Raw genomic sequence first — 20,739 nt, forward strand, 5'->3', positions numbered from 1 at the left:
ATACTGCTAACCTGCATGAGGCAGGCGATTAATTTTTTACAAGTCTGCTTTGGGAACTAGACATCTGTCCTCTATTCCTAAAAGTAATATCTTAGGGCAAACAATTTTTTTTTCTTGGTATTCCAAATTACATAAAACATATTCCACTAAAATTATATTGCCTGCATTCTGTATGAAGATATACTGGGGGCCAGTTCATGTTTCAGATCCCTTTTACACCAAGCTAACTCCAATGGAATTTTTGGTTTCTTACTTTCTAATTTTTATATGTAAGAAGAGTAAAAAATTACATCTGTAACGCACCTTGTGGTCTGGAATATCAGTATATATGGTTTTAATATAGACTTTCCATTTTAATTAGTCATTATTTCAACTAACAAGCTGAATCAGTGGAAAATACGGTGTCCAAGTACTCAGTTGCTCTCTCAAAGTACTTTGCATCTTCCATTATAAGCAGGATTTTATAATTTCTTTCCTTGTGAAGAACAGCTTGAGATCTTCTTTGATACATTCCACGAAAGGCAGATGATCATCTTTGATCATCATCTGCTGTATATATACACAGAAGTAAAATCTGTTGCATGCTGTCAGTGCATCAAATAAAATTTCAAATGAAATCAAATCAAAATAAACTTTCTCCTCCCTCCACGTTTAAGAAATAATTTAGCAGGAGTTACATATTTTCACTAAAACAGTTGAAACATGCTAGTGATCAATTTACTTACACATGGTAAAAATAATATAGGTTGCAGACAGATTTGTAATATAGTTTTTAAACACCTGTTTTTAATGTTTCAATACCCAATAAAGGAGAGGAACTCCTGCTTTTGGTTTGCATGCAGACGTTAGGCACACTGGGATTTAGAAGTCCGCTGCCTAGGTTTCAAATGCAGTAAACAGCACGTGCAGGCGCAGTGTGGGTACATTTTGGGGAGTTACAGACTCTGGAGTCTCTCTCAATGAGTTTTGCTCTTTGTGACACTGATAACGTGGTGTTACAGCCAAATGAGAATCCTGGTGAAAACCCGCAGTCCTCACGAGAAAGAGAACTGCTCCCTTGCCACTTGCAGTCCTACTCATGTAGAAACACTGCTGGTCCAGTTCTGTATAAAGAGAGGGGAAAAAAACATATGGGAGGTGGAGCAATGTGATCTATTACAGTGAAACCAAGAACTTAAATATGTCCTTAAACTTTCATAAAGTGGGATTAGATGTTGAATATGTGCCTAAGTTTTCTATTAAGTGAGAATACATTGATTAACTGGCAATTAATTGTGCAATGTATCGTCACTCAGGTTACTCGGCTGCAAAATCTGGCATAAGACATTTTCTCTGCCTTGCCACGGGTGTTAAAAGAGATTGGGTGTCAGGCGTGAGTGTGTGGGGCTGCAAACCGCCCCAAAATAGCATGATAAAGGGGAGCAAGTTGCAGTAGCTGCACTCTGTTCTTGCAGGCCTCTTTGATGCTTTTCAGGAGACCTACTAGGTTTTCCCTCTTAAAAACCCGATGCTTTTTTGGCATCAGTTGCAGGTTCCCTGTATATTGCTACTTCCTTTCGATGGTTTCAGGTGAATGCTACTGTCTGGATCCTCCTTTTCCTCTGTCTTCAGTCCCTGTGATTTTGGGATCCCTCAGGATGACTGCCACTTGTTTTTGTTCCGTTACCATTGTGCCTGTCCACATCTAATGGGCAGGAAGTCTCTGAAGCTTTTAATGGATGGCTTGATAGCAAGTCAGGCATGATGATACTGAAGCTGAGCTTTCCATAACTGTGCAAAATCTTCCCATTACTTTCCTCTGTCTTTGGGCAAACTGTACCTTTCTTCATGTCATCTAAGTCTGCGGTTTAGAGTACTGTATTTAGCTGCTTGCTGTCCCTGTGCCGGCAGGAGAACAGCAGCATCAGCAAGCATGTTGTGCACAGGACACGGATGCCCATGCTTGCTGTGCTTAATAAGCCGCACCTTCCCGTCCCCTCGGCTCTCTGCCCATGGAAGGACAAGGGCTCGCCTTCGGGAAGCCTGCAGCACATGGTGACTGCACAAACAGATAAACAGCTAGAAGGGAGCGGAGTGGGAGAGAGATCATGTTTCGTTTCTAGAGAGCTGTGCAGAGAGGAGCTGTGCATGATGCCCCGGTGCAGCTCACGCAGAGTTTTCATCCCCCCTCTTAGCGTTTTCACCTGAGGCAGCTGCTTGCTTTAGCACTGCAAGCAGAGACACCGGAGCCTCAGATGGTTGTGACATGTCAGGATTAAGAAGCGTGAGCAGGGCTTGCACGTTGCTGCTTGTGCTCACCGGCAGCCAGGGCTGGCAGCGCCTTGGCTCTCCGGGATGCAGCGCTTTGCTCCTGAGCACGGGCAGAGAAGGGATGCGAGTGCCGGTTTGGGATGAGACCGACCATTGCCAAGGCGAGCACCGATGCACAGGGCAGCAGGGCACTGGATGCAGCCGTGGGGCGACGGGATGGATGTGGGGCAAGGGGACTGATGGTGCCCGGTGCTCCCAGCAGCGTGCCGGGGCCAGTGAGGGGCTGAGCTCCTACTGCCACCCCTCCTCCCTGCATATCCTGGCCTTACGTGTTGTTGTTATGATTGCTATGGAAATAATTTCAATATGTTTCACAGCTCTGAGATGCTGTGTCTTGCATTGTTTGGATGGAAAGCTGCTTGACTGGTTTTGGAGGGTGGCTGTATATGCACAAATACTAGCTGATTTTTTTTTTTTGTGGTGGTGGAAAGTAGGAGATTCACAGCATGGTTTTAATTAGAACTGCTCATTTAGTCTTTCATTGCAGTGTGTTCTTTAGTTGAAAGATAATTTAATTTTCTTTGTTTTGGAAGATTTTCGTGCTTGTCTGTGTGAAATGTCTTTATTTACTGTGCCTCATTGTGCTTTGTGCATAGCTTTGATTATGAGGAGAGTCAAAAACAAAACTTCCCTGGGCCGTATTATCTTCTACCTGCTGTGGGTTTTAGTACAGTCTCACTTGTATATATGAACCAAGTGTCTGCATTTCTAGGACAAAATCACCAGAGAATATGGGCAAAGCATGCGGGGTTAGATTTAGCTGTAAAACTCTTACCGACTTGAACAGGAATAGCGTATCTAAAGGTTGTGAAGTGCTGAAGAAGCATAACTGGTATGGATCAGTTTGGTTTTTCATCTTGGAAAAGTCCACAGAAGATATTACTTGCTGAACAAAAGGCAAAACCTCAAGAAATTCCTGCCTTCTCTTGCAGAATTCCGTATTAAGATCTTGTAACACCTCCTCTTCAGTGAAGAGTATTTTGTCTGGTTGTAACAAAATGCAGCATGGATCAGTCCTTTTTATATGTACAAGAATATTTAGCTAGTGCCTGTCATATCAGAATAAAAATAAAAAGACAACCAACTATAAAAGATATGTAAATCTCTCCCATAGGTGCAGGAACTCATAAAATTGCTCAGAATAAGCAGTTACAAAAAGAAAGAATTCTAGATGGCATTTTTTAATCAATTCTTAATTATCCTGAAATGTTTTTCTAAATGGATTTCAAATTAATTTTCAACTACCTCTTTTGCAGTGACGTTGTTTTCATTATGTGGGCCTTATGTGCTGTAGCTCTTACCCTGCAATAATATAATATTCTTCTATATAGACCCAAATGTTGTTACTGAATACAGGTTGTAGAGTGGTGTTGACCACAAACTCGCATACAGTTGTAGACTTGTACACAAACTCCACCCACAGCTGCAAACTTGAGCTTCCAGGGACAAACAAATTTAGACCACAACTTGCAGGCAGCATGTGCTAGCATCTAGGTACACAAGTAATCTCAAGCACATGTCCTGAATACATCAAAGCTTCATTTTCTAATTCCTCACATTTGTGAGGAAAACCTTAAAATATGTGGCACAGCCCCACTGCTGGCTGCAAGAGCCCCAGTTGAGATGGAAGCAGGTTGGAGATGCTTCACAAAGAGCAAGGCAGTGCAGTGAAAATACTGGAGCTGGGCTATGGCTCTGCAGTTTCATTCCCAAATGAAATCCCTGAAACTATTTTAGGTCAAATAGATTTTACAGGGATAGTTGCTCTAATCACAGGGCAGTGTTAACCTGGAAGCCTGTCTGTAATAGCAGATGGAAGATGGTAGGAAAATGGTCTGGTGAGTAAAAGCATTTTTCTTCCTCCAGTTTGAGTAAAAATAAAAGACAAATATTATGAAATTTGGCCCTTGGGCTCTCCAATTATTAAATCGTCTTTTCCATTTTTGTAGTAGAAAAAGGTGTGTAATACATGTTTGAATTGAATGTATAAGTGGTCATTAGCAAGAATAGGGCTCAGGATTATATTTTTATTATGATTTAAGCATGTAATCCAATTTTGAAACAATGATTACAGCAAGACCACTGGAACTGTATGTGATGGTGCTCCAGAACTCCCTGTGTGCTCCGGAGCAGAGGTCGGGAGCGCTGCTGGGACTAGGGGGGTTGCTAGAGTCTTTACAGGGCAATGAGCTGCTGCTTTGTGACACCCTTCTGAGGAAGGGAGGGAGAGGCAAATAGTCCCATCACAGACACAGGAATGGAGGCTGCAGAGAGAGCTGGTCAAGCATCTGTCTTCTGGCCATGACACCTTGTGCCCAGCCTGTGCTGAGGCTGACTCCAGGACCAGGCTAAAGCCAGCCCCTAAAATCAGGGTGGAAAAGCCAGAGCCCTGAATTTAAGCTGGGGTGGAGCTGACTTTGATCTTTCCCTCTGGGAGGGGAAGGGGCTGCAAAGTACCACTGTCTGAGGCGATGGTCTTGTACCCCTGCTGTGGAAAGCTGTGGGCAGCTGCCTGAAATGAAACACTTGATGATGAACTGCCAAGCCTTGTGTCTGTAGTGGGCTCTGACTCTGTGGGGGCCGAGAGCTCTGCTCTGTGTCTCTTCAGATAAAGCTCAGTGTGTGCCTCACAGCACTGCCCCAGGCTTGTGGGACGCTCATGCTTTGAACTGTGGCCTGGGCAAGTGACAGGGGCAAGGCCACATTTCAGGGTTCATTACATGTCTGCCACTGAGCTAATTGCCTTGGTTTCTCTCTGTAATCAGGGGAAGGCTCGTTGGTATAGAGGTTAGTGAGCTATTAATTTTGTTCTGATGTGAACATCTGAAGCTGCTTGGGTAAATCACACCTTTAGAGTGCCTGTCTCGTTTTGCTGGCTGTGACGGCAGCTGAAGTGACTAGACCCTGTTGTCATCCAGCCTGTACATGTTAAAAGTTAGGTGGCATGAATCACCTGGCTTTTCCCTTTTTCTTTTGACTGGATGTGTTGTGTACAATTGTTTCTAACTGTTCTCAGCAGGCTTTAAGGTCTTACCCGTTTGCCAAGACTGAGATGTACTTCTTAGGTTGGATACCCAGGTAAGGCTGGAGTATGGCTGGGAGGAGCAGTGCCTTTGAAGACCTTGGCATTTCTGTCTCTGGCTTGGAACTTGACCCATACTAGAGCCTCATGTTTGAAGTCGGCAGGTTGGTAGAGAGACAGTCTTTAGGTGTAAAAACCAAGGTTCTGGTTGCCATCACCTCCTCATCATACCTCCCTTCAAAGAAGAGAAATTGTTACCCTCACCATCCTTCTCGGTTCCCAGTCATGCACTGACGTCCTGCTCCACTGACTGCAGCAGAGTCTCCTCCCTTTGCAGCATCAGATAAGCTACTCTATAAGGCTTTATTGGCAAGTTCTGCTATTAATATTTGCAAGATTTTACTTGACCATCTTACTTCCTTTAAGTAGGGTTGTGGTGTTAGCTTGTCAGTATTCAAGTCAGAAATTCTAGTGCAACAGCTGTTGCTAAATAATGTTACTCAATGTGACAGTATTTAGAATGATTGATTGAAAATAGTCCCTGTATGTTGAGAAAGTTTATTTAGATGTCTTTCATGCTTATTTTATTTACTTACAGTTGGAGATCTGAAGCCTTTCAGTTCATTGTAGCACTGGTGGCAGAGCACCTCATGGCATGCTCATTGGTCAGTCTTGTCTATTCCATCCATTTGGTTTTGGGGATTTTTTTTTTTCATTTAAAAAAAAAAATGACATCAACCAATGGCATCACCCTCAAGCAACTTACAGTGTGGAATCCAATATCTCTAGATTTCTCATAGTTTAATTAGGCTGTTCTGAAGGTCAAAACCTTGAATCAGAGCTGTAAGATATACCTGCCCTATATTTATTGCTGCATTTGGAAGCTTTCTATTGAAGACATGATGTCAGATAAAACTGCAGCATAATCAGAGCTGTAGAAGCAGGTGGATCAAAGGTGGTTTGGGGAAGTAGAGTAGGACCAGAAGTGTGAAGTGGCCGGGAAGAGCCACTACCCCTTTCTGCTCTGAGACAGGAGTCACAAAGAGCATTTTCATGAATCTCGTGCTTGTGACAGCACCACTTCTTTCGGACTGAAACAGCAGAAGCAGAATCTGTCTTAATGAACATACACATGCAGGTGGCACTTTTCTGACTCCAAAGAGCAGTGGGATTGCAATAATCTGCTTTATTCCCCAAGGAACATGGCTGTAAATTGTGAAAGGATTGGAACCAGGGCTCTGTTAGTACTTCATTTTCATGGTAAAGAAAGGGTACCTGGTCTCCTGGCTTTGTTTTGTGAGGAGACTGAAGCACACATTGATTAAACAAAGAAGTCTGGAAATATGTAAAAAGTTGTTATGATTTCTTTTTTTTTCCTGCTCTAATCAAGTCATGATCTCTGATAAGGCAAAAACTCTCTGGCAGAGCTGGAGATAGGAACTCGATCGCTCCGTGCCTAGCTTACCGCACCTTCATCTAAGACATCCTTGCTTTGTACTTTTGTAAAATGCCTTGAAATGTTTTCTGTCTTTGAATTCATTCCTACATTCATACAAACAAACCCCATAAACAAAACAACAAAAAAATATCCAAAAAACAAACAAACAACCAAAAACAAAGCCATACCAGCCAAAAATGGACAGAAGTACTGTGAAAGTTGGAAGCCATCAGTATTTATGTGACTTTCAGAAGAAGCAAGGAGTTTATTTCAGACCTTCAGCCAGCCTCCCTTCCTGCTCCCTCCTTTCCCCAAACACAGAAAGCAGGCAGGGCTTGATTCATGGACTGTCTGATTATAATAAGTCTCACTTGGGGCATACAGCTGTATACCTAGCACTACTTGCTTTGTCTGCCTCCACCCTTGGGTGTTTAGTTCCTGCTCCGTGCTGTGGCTTTTGACTCCACTGGCTAATTAAATAGCAACATGTCTCACATAAGATTTTTTTTTTTTCTTTTTAAACAAGTACTTGGCAAATCAGAGAAATTAAGAGTTGGAAGTCCATCTGTAGTAATTTTCATGGCAACAGAACAGTAAGTGCAATATTCGTATTATGAATATGGCTCAGTATTTATAGCTCTCCAAATATTTACAGAGATAAAGCCTTTAAACATAGCCCCAGCTTTCTGTCTTCAGTAGCTGTTTAAATAAATGTCATTTGGAGAGAAGTTAAAATTGAGGAGAAAGGCAGCCATTTCTAGTCTAATATCGTCTCACTGGTGTCTCTGAATTCCAAAAGTTTTATGCCTGAAACTCTGTTGTCCCTGTCCCATATGAGCCAGCGTTAATCTTGACGTGCACCTCAAAAACATTGTCCCTTAATCAGATAACTATTGTGGGTAGATGGGTGTCCCATTGTCCTCAAATTCACAAGGGTGAGAATTCAAAGTCACGCAGTTGCTGCAGCACTCGTGAGCCACCGAGTTAAAACGTGGCATTGAGGGTGTGTCTCCGATCGGAGGAGTCACCGAGGGATGCTGGCAGTGGCGCTGTAGGATGGCTGGGATGGGCACTGGTGAAGGGCATCATGCTGACGGCACCTGACACACGCCCGAGGATCCTGGGCCAGCCTGTGCTCACCACAAACAGGAGCGTGCTGGGTGCGAGTGGTGCGTCAGCAGCATGGCGAAAGGCAGGCTCACAAGTATGAGCTTGTCCAGGGTATGGGCCTATGAACATGTGATAAATTCCTTCTACAGGGTTCTTGTGATACTTTTTTTTTTTTTTAACCCAGGCATGGCCATGGGTATAACTGTCCAAACTGAAAACCATGATGGATGCTGAAAGCAAATGTTTGAGTAGAAACTCAATAGAAGGGAAGAACATTTCTATCGTCTTGTGGTAGAAAATGTCATGAGAGCAGTAATGATTTCTCAGTGTCTCAGTGAATAAGGTGCCCAGGACTTACAAATTCATTCCATTAGTAACTCCTTTCCTGATGGGCATCCCTCTTGTGAGTCTAACAGATTTAGGAGGAGCGTGACACAGGTTGATTTTTTGGTTTGTGTATTTTTAAGGAGGAAAATCCTTCCTAGAAATAGGGATCAGCGTCTTGCGGCGGTTTAGACAAGGAGATTTCATGACTCTGCCGAGAGCCAGCAGCCACGAAGGCTGATTTTCCCTGGGTAGAGACTGAAATTACTTGTGAGCCACTGCCTGAGTGTACAGCATCTCTATTACATTAAGATTAATAATTCCTCAGCGTATTTGCAGCTGGAAGTTTTATATAGATCTTTATTCATCATGATGTGAACAGCTGCTCTTTTGCTGCTCTGTTGAGTTAAGGTCCAAGTGGCAGCACTAGAAAGTGCCACATAAAACACACTCCTGCTGTTTCCATTCACTGCTCTCCCATCCAGCTCTAGTCTTTAGCCCAGGGTTGGCCCCTTGCAGGAGCAAGCCATCTTATTTTTATTTGTGGACCAGCTCTGACTACATTTGGATCTTAAAACAGAGTTTGAGTGAATCCAAGGAAAATCACTTTCAGAAAGAAAAAATAAATCCTGAAAGTAGCACAAAAATCTGTAGGAATTCCTGTTACAATTTTATTTTAAGTGAAAGACTGTGAGTTAGTAACATATTTCATTGCACAGAGCATAATTTATTCTCTTTTTATGCTTAACTGCATCAGATGAAGTACAGCAAAATCTGTCACAGCTAGGGGGTCATCTCAGCTCCTAAGGAAGTGCTTTATTTTCTCTTTTGTTGTTTTTTGAGGGGTTATTCTGTTTTGCTGTGTTTCATTTTTTTCATTCTGAAGTCTGTCTGCTCTGCTGTTTTGAATAAAATGCTCCCTTTTTTTGGCTTGTGCTCTCACAGGAGTGTCTGTGCAGACCAAGTTTAGCACCTGAACAGTCACTGACAAAGAGTCTGGAGCTGAACTGTGCACCTCATCCAAAAAACCAGCACCCCCTATTGCTTCCCTGGCTGCTGGCAAAGGGAAGGTTTTCCTGGTCAGGATGATGTGCCTCACTCAGTCGTAGGTACACAAAGGCCTGCATCTAGAGATGTGGAAAGAGCCAGGTGGTATGGCAGTGACAGAAACGTGTACACCTGCAGAGTGTGAGCTTGAAGGTGGAGAGAAACAGCTGGAAAGAGGCAGCAATTCTGAAACACACGGAGCAGGACGTGTGCCTCAGTGGTTTGCTGGTGCTCTGTTGATGCTGCCTGTCTGCCTCGTTGGCACTGCCAGGGCTGCTTGCTCCTTGTCCTGTGGGACCTGAATCCCCAGAGCAGGGGCTGCCAGCCCCTCCCTGGCTCCTGCTTTATGGCTCGGGGTACAGCTGCCTGCTTGTGCCCTGCTGTTGCTGCCCTTCAGCACGCAGTACACCCCTGATCTGCAGGATCAGCTTCCCTCTGGAGCAGGGGGGTCAAGGGGAGTTCCATAAACCAGTTCCCATGGCACCTGGGATCTGGGAGAGGAACTCGAGAGGAGAGCTGCTGCAGTCCTCCGCCTCTGGGCATCTGAGGTGTGTTTTTCTCTCAGACCTCCCCCAGCAAAAAAAGTTAAGGGCCAAACCAGGTCAAAATAGGTATTAGGGAATTTTGCGATGAATGGGGCAGTCTTTTCCTGACTCTTTTTCCCAGAGGCGCATAGTGTGTTGTCTCCCTGAGCATTCAGCAGCAGGTTCCTGGGCATTTTCAGCTGGGGGCACAGTGGCAGGGCAGCTCGGTGGCTGCCCAGGTGAAGGTCGGGCAGGATCTCTGCAGCACACACCAGAATAGATGCCCTGGTCTCCTGACCTCACCCCCTGTGCCTGCGCTTCACATGACAGTCACTGCCTGCAAGATCAGCTTTTCCCTCCTGCCGTTCAAACCCATGATGCAGTGGCTTACGTCTTCCAGGGCTTCTGTGTGGGAGCCGAAAGGAAATTCTTTTTCTTGAAAATCAGATTCATGACACTATTTTTATGCATGCTCGGTGCTAACAGCTGAAACCAATATCCAAAATGTTAGTACACCTTCTTTGTAGTTTAAACAGCTTGTGCTTTGATTTGGTTTTAAAAAACCAGGACACTAAGCACACACTGATGGTATTTTATTGAGGCTGTATATTAGGTACACTTTTAAAACATGACAATTTGTTTCATTTTATCATTTATCATGTGCAATTCCTGAAAAAAACAAACAAACTGGTGCTTGAGAAAGTTAGTAATAAAGCTATTTAGTGTGTAGCTCTGAAGCTCTAGCTTAAAGAGACAAGCAGCATTTGTCTTGACTTTAGAATGTCCCTATTTTATAGATTTTATTCTGTTTGACCATTTTTGAAAGCATTGCAATTGCTTTCCAAAACATTGCTGAGGATAAAACGGAAAGAAGTCCCCTTACACCAGACTGGGTTGTTAGGCTCCCCGATGATTTTCACCAGACTGACTCAGGTATTCCTTGAACAGTTCTGGAAACGCAAAAGGGACAGATGGATGTGTAAGGTGTTGCTGAGCATAAGTACTGTGGTACCTGCTGCAACCAGTTACATGGTCAGATAAGTACTTATTGTTCTTAATATTTTTAGAGGCATATTTTTTGAGTGTATTTACCTGTTGTCTTTAGTGTATACCAAACATAAGAAGCCAGGCACACACACAGGAGGTATTGCTGATACGGATGTTCCCTTTGGCGTTTTTTTGGCAAATCATTTTCACTAAGGAGGCAGCTCCTACAGGCCTCAGGAGTCTCAAGCACAAGCTGCTGACTGGTTTTGAGAGTGAATACTAAGTCCTTGGTCATGCCTTGCTTTATTGTTAGTGGGAGCTCTGTCTTTAATGCATTGGGACAGGCTAAGCCTTAAATTATACCCCAATGTTTGTTTAATATATTTGCAAAAGAGTCCGGGTCTGGAGGAATGCACCACTGTAGGGTTTTTGCAGTCCTTGGCCCAAGTGCCCAGTAGGTACCCTTGAAAGCTATTGCATAGCACAGCTCCCTTTCTTCCTGGCTGATGTCATGGGTGGTGCTGAGGGCGTATCTGCCTGATGTGTCCCGTGAGAACAGGACCATTCTTTCGGTGGCCTCCAGGAGCCTCTCCAGACAGAGGGCTCCTTGTTATGACAGGTAGCTTTCTGAGCATTTCAACAGATGCTTGGGCATGCCAAAAGCATAAAGCACTTGGAAAGGGAACATGCAGAATATTTCAACTGCGTTTCTTAAAATAAATGCTGTGGCTTAAATAATAGAAGTTTTCCTCACAGACTGTAGAATAACCACTGAAACTGAAAATAGCATTTGAGTTATTGGATGTGGCGTTTGCAAAATTTCCTCAAAATTTAATAACTGTAGCAAGGTTTGGGGAGGTTTTGCTTTTTTTTTTTTTCCCCCTAACGCTTATGTTCGAAACACCTCATCTCCTTCTGCTCATCGTTTTCCAAGTCTGTTCAATTCCAATTGGCAGATTTAACAGACATGTACCAGGCGCACATTTGGAATCCAGGCAGCCTCAATAGGCTCACCTCTGTGATAAACCAGAGGTCATCATAGCTGTAGGACTGAATCAGATACTACCTTGCAGTCAGCTCATGGCTGTGAGAGGTGACAGCCCTGTTTCCCTCACACTTCACTGGCCACTGGAGGAAGATTCCAGGTGTTTAGTGCCACGGCATCTAGACACGTGAAAACATCCAGCCCCAGCACGCAGTGCATCTCCTCGGGAAGAGGCTGGTGTTTGCTTTGCCACCCTGCACTGAGATGAGCAGCGGCCGACTGGTGAGAATCAAGAGAGGCTGGTGGGAGATAGCGCTGGGAAAGCGATGACAGAGAGGTGCAGGAATCCCAGGGAAGGCTTGATGCGGTGGCTCAGCCGGTGCAGCCCTTTTCCTCACGCTTGCATAAGACGATGTGAGGTGACGAAGAGCTTAGCTGTGATCGGTCCTGTTCTGGTGTTAATTACCAGTGACTGCATCGCTTTTGATAGAATTAGAGGAGTGTGTAATAGGCCTGCAATTAAGTCTGATTTTGATCTTAGCAGCTTCAGACAATAGAAATGAAAATGTAATTTGAGATGAGTTCAAGTATTTTTAACAGTGTTGCTCAAAGAGGAAAAGAGCGGAGTAGTCAGTGATTGGTCAGAACAAGAGAATATGACCTACTTTCATTTCAGAACCAAATACTTGGCCACACAGTTTTTATCTGCATATTTAAGTTTTTCCTGCATCTTTCCTTTGTACCGAACCAGGTGACTGCTGTATCACTGTCTTTATTTGGGAAGGGAAACTCATTGAGGAACATTGTGCTCCTGGTCCTGTTTTGCAGCTAATTCCTTTTTCAGTTCCACAGCAGGGGAAAGTACACCTCTTTCCACTTGGATCTGTGTATTGCCAAGGAAAGCACGCTTGGTAAGAAAGACACATCCCTTATTATAAATGCTGTAGCTGAGAGCACCTTTGTCACCCGTACTCAACTGCTGAGTTATTAAGAGCTTTGGACCATGTTACACAGAGAAAAAGATAAAAATAGGGTGTCTGACGCATGCATCCCATGTTGTACGCCAGGAAACTGAATCGCTCTTCCACCAAGTACAGTACCCCAGAGCATACATGGAAAATATGCATGGATATGAACATGTGAGATCTTTCCTCACCAAGAAAAATGCTCAGTCACCCTTTTTTCCCCCATCTCATTTTATAATGATCTTGTTTGATATTCCCTTTTACTGCTGGCAAACCTAACAGCCTAAAGTACCACAACTCTGCTTTTACTGCCACTTCTCCTCACTTAGGAACATGTGGCAATAATACCTGTCTCCCATGTTTTGAGGATTCAGTGGGCTATTCTTATTGCACCCAGATGACAGTGAGCAGGATCTTTCCCATTCACTAGACATCTGCAGCGTGCTGAAAACTCCCAAGGCTCAACCCTGTCTGTCACGGAAATAATGCACTGGGTGCATAATCTAAAATAAGTCATTCACAGCATGTGCCCCTTTAAATGTTAATCCTTGCATCGCTTTCTTTTATTGCTTCTGTTGGCGTATGCGATTATGTGACATAATATAAAAGTAAATAATGTGATGCAATGGGTAAACTCAAAGGGAAATACAAATTGGAGATCAGTCGCTTCCTGACACAGAATATGACATAAAACTTACGACAGTAACAGTGACGTGAGTGTGAATTTTTCTTATTTTGAAGACAGCAAAATCAAGCATATAGAAATTACATGAGCCTTTCTGTATGTTTCTGGCACTTTCTAAGTCAGGGAGTAAGTGACTTTGGGCAATGGCTCCAAACCAAAGTATGGCTCTGCTCTAGGACAGGGCCTTTAAAAAAAGCAAACATAAATTTAGCTTGAAGATCACAAAACTTAAAAAACAGTGCAAAACGTGCATCTGAGGTCTTATTATTTATTTTCCAGCATGTGAACGCTTTTCAGGGGAAGTCAGGTGTGCAAAGCTGAAGACTATGGGTGTTTGATTGCCTCCTGGTACGAAACCTGTGGGAAAAGCACAAGCTGAGGCTCAGCAGTAGGTTACAAGATATGGCAGGAGCCAAGTTCAGATTTAAAGATAAAGCCTGAAATAGCAGAATCCAATGCAAGACGGACATTTTTGGTCCTCTTTGCCCGTATTCAGTAAAACATGTGGGTACCTTGGTGTGCGATTTTGCTTTTGCTGAATTGAGGTTTGAGTTACTCGCTAGTCTATTTTTACATTTTAAGCAGCCTTGTAACTCAATATGTGTTTGTTTTAATTTTATACTCTCCATAAAAAGCTTCCTCCATGACGAGTTGGAGAAGTGACCGCTGGCAGTACATAGAAATTTATTTGCCTGGCATGTCACACTGTCTTACTTTTCCCCCTGCAAACCCACGTGCTGTCTTGACCAAAAATACCCTGGGATAACTTGTGTGTCCTCCCTTACCTAAGCTTTGCTGCTGAGGCTCTGGAAGTGGTGAGGCAGGGAAGATCAGCTTGGGACAAATCCAGGTCACTTCACCAGCCGTGCTCACACACATCATTGGAATTAATGAGCAGCCAGCCTGTCATGTGGGGGGAACAGGGTGGTAAATGAGTAGGACAGTGGCTTCCCTGTGGCCACTGACTGTACCAGGAGCACACCTGTGATCGTCCACATGCAGCTCAAGCTGCATGTCTGTCTCTGGGGCAGAAAGCCAGGAATCCCTCTGTTTGCAGCACAGTGCTGATGTGTGTGTCAGGGGCCATAGGAGTGGGTGTTCCACCTGGAGCTGGAGGGAGATACACAGCCCGTGGCATCCTGCTGAAGGCAGTGTACAGGCATGGCTCTGCTTTGCTCTCTGTTGTTTTGCTGATAGTGCAGATTTTCAATCTGCCACTAATGTGTTTTCAATTTGACAATGCTGGCATGGAACTCTCATATCATATCATATCATATCATATCATATCATATATCATATCATATCATATCATATCATATCATATCATGGAGCTCTCGTATCATATCATAACATGTCACAACCCCCTGGCTCCGAGCTGCCTTCGTACGGTGTCTCAGAAATGCAGAGCTGATAAAATAGTGTAGTGCTAGAAATGAGCCTTGCCCTCCTCTTATCCCTGCATCCTCCCAGCATTCATGTGCCTTAGGTAAGGATATAAAAACTGTTGCGCCAAATCAAAGAAAAATGCTTCTGTTCTCTTTGCTTTTCTGAACCAAAGTGTGGGGTGAAAAATGGTGGGGCTCATCGTCCTCCCTTCCTCATGCATTGGTCACTGTGGCAGGTTTCACCTGAAACTTTGCCACTATGAGTTGCTGTTGCCATTCAACATGTTTGATAGTGGAGGGAGGACTTTGGGCCTGTTAGCACCCACCAGAATTTTGCAGGGCTCAAGGAGTAAAAGTGATTCAAGATCTTTGTTTTTAATAGCATTCCTGCTATCAGATGGTAAAATACCATAGAGAGATAACATGAAATTGCTTTGTAAGATTTAAGGAGAGTGAAAACAGACAAAATACAAATATAAGCAGTATTTGATATATGGGTTTCACCACTTGTTAAAAGCTTTATTTAGCTTTGAACTTGTATCTACCTTAAAACTAGTGTTGCTCCTCACCAAATTATGATAAATTTTGATCTGTAATATTCAGTGATGGTGAACAACTCATGCCCAAACCCACCTGAACCATTCACAGAGGAGCCTGAACCTACAACAAAGTAAGCAGGTTTGCTCTAGGGTGGGGCATCTCCTGGGACAGCACACCTTGCCTATCATTCCTCTCTCCTATAGTTGCTGCATCCTCCCTTCCCTTGGGACAGGGATTCACCGCTAACCCCTGCAAGAAAACTGTTTTTGTGAGACTCATTTCCCAATGTCAGGCAGCATTCACAAGTGGGATGATGTCTGGGGACTCCACAGGAGTGGGAACCCTGAGTAGCTTCCACAGGAGATGGTGTGGATGAGGTCAGGCTCTGCTTCCTCTGCATCTTGTGGCAGAAATAAGACTTGTCATCAGAGCAGTCACTGTAATGTGGATGAGGTTCAAGCCAGGCCCAAGAGCTTCAATGAGATTTTTGTGTGATTATAACAAGAATTTGACACACATGGTGAGCTACTAATCATGTATATGTGATCTGTCTCCATGCTGCCCCAGGAAGTATTTACGAGCATAAAAATCAGCTAATGAGAGGAACGGGTCATAAGCAGCAGACTGCTGCTGCATGAGGGATGTCCCAGGAAGCATGGGGAAGGATGAGCTCCTTTCCATTTGCAAACTCTGTCGGTTTTGCATCCCTCAGTACTGTGAAGGAAAATCAAGTTCACTGTGGTTTTTCTGCTGAACACTGTAGCAGAATTTATGCGGAGTTTTCCATGGATGTAGCAGGAGTGCTCAAAAGCTCAGCCCATCTAAAGTGCCTCAGGTCCTTTAGGATAATGAGACATTTTGTGAGTGCACCTTTTTATTGTACCAATATTACATTACAGGAAAAATGGAAAGGGGGGACTTAACACATAGCACCTGTCACAAGTTCTCTCCTTGAATTAGGCTCTCCTGCTTATAAAGATTTAATTGATTCCTAGCAGTTTATGTGCGTGGTGCTCAGTGGGCGTTTTCTGTTCTCTTGCCAGCTCCATGGTTACTTAGAAAGCGAGCCGCTCACGCTGCAGCTGTTCATTGGGACTGCAGACGACCGCCTGCTGCGACCCCATGCCTTCTACCAGGTTCACCGGATCACCGGCAAGACCGTTTCCACCACCAGCCACGAAACAATACTTTCCAACACCAAAGTCCTGGAAATTCCACTTCTTCCAGAGAACAACATGAGAGCAATGTAAGACCAAGGCACCATATCTGACTCCTAGCAGTTTCGTCTTAGTCACCTCACTTAATTTCTTTAGGGTTTGTTTCTTTCTTTTTATACACAGTTTTCCTTTCCCCTGTCTTGTTACTTTCTTCCCCTACTTTTCTCTCTGTAATAGTAGGTTTTCACAACTTTACGGAGACAAATTGCTTCTAATCAGCTTAACAGCAAAATGAACTTCACAAATATTTATGACAACTGATTTGCTTTCATTCTAGAGTTTCAGCCAATGTGCTTATTTGCCATTTAAAATAAGTATCTCGGTTACTGAGCTGTAAATATCTCCTACCTCAGCTCCTGCATTTAGTTTCTAAATATGACACCTGTTGCTCCTATACGCACTAGCGCAAGGAACAGAGCTGATTAAAATTTATCTTTGGATGTCAAAGGAAACTCTTAGAGAGCATTTCCAAGTACCCTCGTGGCTTTTCTGAGACAAATAAAACCACTCATTTCTCACATAATAAAACTCAGCATTTTTCATGGCACTTGTTTACAAGCAAATCTTCCAGAACTGAGAAGAGATACCTCTGAGAACCTTTATTTGACGGTGATGCAGTTTACAGATCAAGTTGTTAAACTGGGCTAAGTTTAGTGCTATGCAGAAAAGCAGGCATGGATATGTTAGGATATCTGAGTGATAATTAAGTGCCCTGTACATCCATTAAAGATCTGTAAACATCATTATAGGATGTTATATAAAGTTTAAAATAGTGTGACATACGTGAGACCTTCCACGCTATTTAATCCTGTCCTCTCTGTACCCCTCCCTCAAATCAACCTAGCCCCTTATCTGAGTTGTCTCCCCCCTCATTCAAATCATCCTAATCATTATCTGAGGCGTCTGCCTTGGGAGGAATTTCTGTGTGCTCACGTGCAAGTACAGCTATTGGTGTGTGTTTGTGTATAAATATAAATGTATTCATATTTATATATAGGTGCATGCACCTTTTATGTGTATATATAGGAAGGTAGCAAGCAAGAAATCCTGACCTCTGCCAAACAAAATACCTCAGGAAAATCACAATTTCACTCCTTGTTTTTCATACAGTTTTCCATTCCTTAACAAAGTGGAAAATGCTATCAGACACTTAAAGTCCTTCCACACAGAGTGGTTATTAGAAGCTGGTTTGCAGTGTCATGTACAACACGCGCTGGAGTGCCTTGTGTAAATAGAAGAGCCAGAATGTGTTCAGCTGCATTGCCAGCTGGGCTTAGAGTAATCACTCAAGACCTGAGGATCTCTCTGAGTGCATTGTGTTAAAAGTCATAACAAGCCTTCAAAATTATTGGCTCTGTTCACTGCCCTCGTAAGCTGGTGGGGCTGCACCGGGGTTAAGAAAATTTCACCAATTTGTACCCACACAGTATTTATCTGGCCCTTTATTTATCCAGTTTGAATCACATTTTTGGCCATCTATGATCATTATTGTCATTTCATTCATCTTTCTCCCTGAAATAAAGGTAAGTTACACAGTTTAGGAGCCAAGCTGAATATTTTTTTGGAATGCGTGCCAGACTGTAGTCCAGCTCACTCAAGAATCACAAACAATGCTTTGGCATATATAAACCTTACATGTCAATAGTCTGAAACCTCATGTAGCACTACCAGTGAACTGAAATTTGGAGCCAAGGAGTTTTCTTACACTTTATGTGTTCAGGCCTTGATTCAGTGAAACACCAGAGCTCATCTGCCCATTTAAACTTTTGCACATTTAGCTGTTCCTTTTGACTTCAGATTTAAATGTCCATGACTTTCCAAGCTTGAATTTAAATACATTTTCTTCTCTGAATATTTGGGTATGAATTGTATGTCAATAATTATTCAATTTACAAGTGTTGCTATAGGAGAGACAAAATGGAGAAATGCACTCTTTCTTCCATATTTTATAGATCTTTGCATAGAATCTTGACATGGGTACAAATACTCTATAATTCTTACGGCTTCATCTGCTAATATGCATTATTAGGAATCTTTACTACTTTCATTAGTTTCTTTGATTGTATCAGCAAGGGCATTTTTTGAATTCTGAAATCCATACTTTAGTAAAAATGCAGATCAGAATCGTGCTGCCATCGTGCTTGTTTGCAGTTTGCTTCAGAACAGAGCTTCAAAGGTTTGGAGGGGAAATTAAACTCTTTGAATGCAAAATAAAGTTAACTAAGCATATTCAATGTAATAAAATGCATGCCAGAGACCAGTACCCAGAAGAAATTGCCATGTAGGCTTTGTAGTCATGGCCAAGGCAGAGGTATTTTTGCAGTGGGTTTTTGAGTGTGTATGTTTATATGTCTTTTGTTCTGGGAGCTTCTTCTGTTGAAATACTCTTCGACAAAAATCCTGACTTGTATACTCACCCAGAAGAAAGCCAAAGTTAAAAAAAAAAAAAAGATAGTGAGATCAGGAATTGTAGTAGTGGTATCTGATGAAAAGCACGTTTTTCCTTAATGTGGGGAGAGGACTCTGAGTTTAGTTTTTTTCATGCAGAGCATCAGCTCAGCGCTCAGCTCGGGAATATTTCCAACTCATTGAAACACAAACAAATTGACAGTAGAACAGACCTCAGAGAGAGCTCTGCTCATTAAGAAGAATTTCAGGACATCACCCTAGATTGAAAATCTTGTCTGATTTTTGTCCAAATTAGCTGTAACAAGTAAAATTGTAAGTAGCCCAGCATTCTGGGTTAGTAACAGTTCCTGCACTGCTGTTGCATCCCATTGACTTTTCTAGTCTCAGTGTTTCTTTGGGCTATGGTTATTCTTTAACTACAATCCTTACAGGATGTGTTGGGGAGGAAGGGTCTTTTAGATTTTCTTCCTCAGGGAACTGAAGTAACATCCTTAATTTGTGTGCTTTACAGCAGCCACTACCTGCTGCTACAGATAGCCCCAACTCAGCTGCTTGGGAGTGCTTAGTCTGCTGCATTCAGCCTGGTCATTGGGTTGTGCCAGGCACAGTTTTTTAAGAAGAGCATGCAGGAGAGTAGGAAGATAATGCATACTCGTGTCTCCCTGAAGTGAATTGAATTGCCCTGTGTTTCCTTTTGGATAGCATTGACTGTGCTGGGATATTAAAGCTCCGAAACTCTGATATCGAGCTGCGCAAGGGAGAGACGGACATCGGTCGGAAGAACACACGTGTGCGTCTGGTCTTCAGGGTTCATATCCCACAGGCCAATGGCAGGACCCTCTCCTTGCAAGTAGCCTCCAACCCCATTGAGTGCTGTAAGTAGCAGAAAACATCCTCCTCTTGCTGGGTATTATCAGAAAATTTTTTCATCAGTAAGGTTAAAAAAGACGTCTAAGATTACTGAGTCCGCTGTTAACTGAGCACTGCCATCTCCACACACCTTTGGAACAGTTTTTAACACTTCTGCCACATGTGCAGTCTTTGCCCATGCCAACACCCTCTATATTGGTTTTGCTTTACCTGTCTGGTTAGTGAACTTTAATCTGCTTTAATCTGCTTTCCAAAAGTACGTGGTTTACATTGAGAACAGAATATCTGTGTCTTAGGAAAATATGTGTAGCTTTGTGCATCGAGTGTTGTAGAAAAACACAAGTTTACAAGTAAAGAACAGTTAAACTAATAGTAGACCTGGGAGTGACAGGGCCTTTAGTTTTGGTGACTCTTTGTCACAACAGTAATTGCTGTAGAAGTTTTGGAAGACATCTCTCATGTCCTATTCATTCTCTCTCCCCATCATAAAGCAAAAACCAGCAAACAAAACCCCAGACACTTTGATAATGAGCTAGCAATATACTAGAGCTGACACACTGGCCTGCGGCTTCAGAAAACTTCCAGAAACCAGGTTTCTGCACTGGGGGCGCTTTAAATGTACAGACTGTATTTTATCAGATACATTGGGACACCCTTTGAAGATACCTATATCATTTTTTGTCTGTAAGCATCATTAGCCTCCCCTGCACAAAACAAAATGTATCTGCTTTGTGTAGCTTTAATTCTCCAGCATAAGCGGTGGAAGCTGAATTTCAGTCTAACTCCCAGTGCTGTTTTGATTAGCTGGATGGATTGAAGCAATTTTTTAAGGTTTTGTTGAATTCCATCCACAAAGTGTATCTTTCTGATGCTGACAGAGAAGGGGGGAAGCTTAACATCTGGCAGGTATGTGAGGGGTGA

General features: G+C 43.0%; 1 protein-coding gene across 6 annotated transcripts in view; it reads left to right on the top strand.

Moving 5' to 3' along the window:
* The window catches only part of NFATC1 (nuclear factor of activated T cells 1), a 109,141-nt gene that overhangs the window by 26,929 nt on the left and 61,473 nt on the right, over positions 1 to 20,739 (top strand). For all 6 annotated transcript variants that reach the window (XM_086842983.1, XM_086843006.1, XM_086842979.1 and 3 more), the window contains exons 4-5: positions 16,366 to 16,568; positions 19,651 to 19,823. In XM_086842983.1, the coding sequence (XP_086699109.1) occupies positions 16,366 to 16,568; positions 19,651 to 19,823 (376 nt within the window). The remainder of the gene's footprint in view (positions 1 to 16,365; positions 16,569 to 19,650; positions 19,824 to 20,739) is intronic.

Source organism: Cyanistes caeruleus, chromosome 1, assembly GCF_971803275.1.
Source record: "Cyanistes caeruleus chromosome 1, bCyaCae1.hap1.1, whole genome shotgun sequence".
NCBI lineage: Eukaryota > Metazoa > Chordata > Aves > Passeriformes > Paridae > Cyanistes > Cyanistes caeruleus.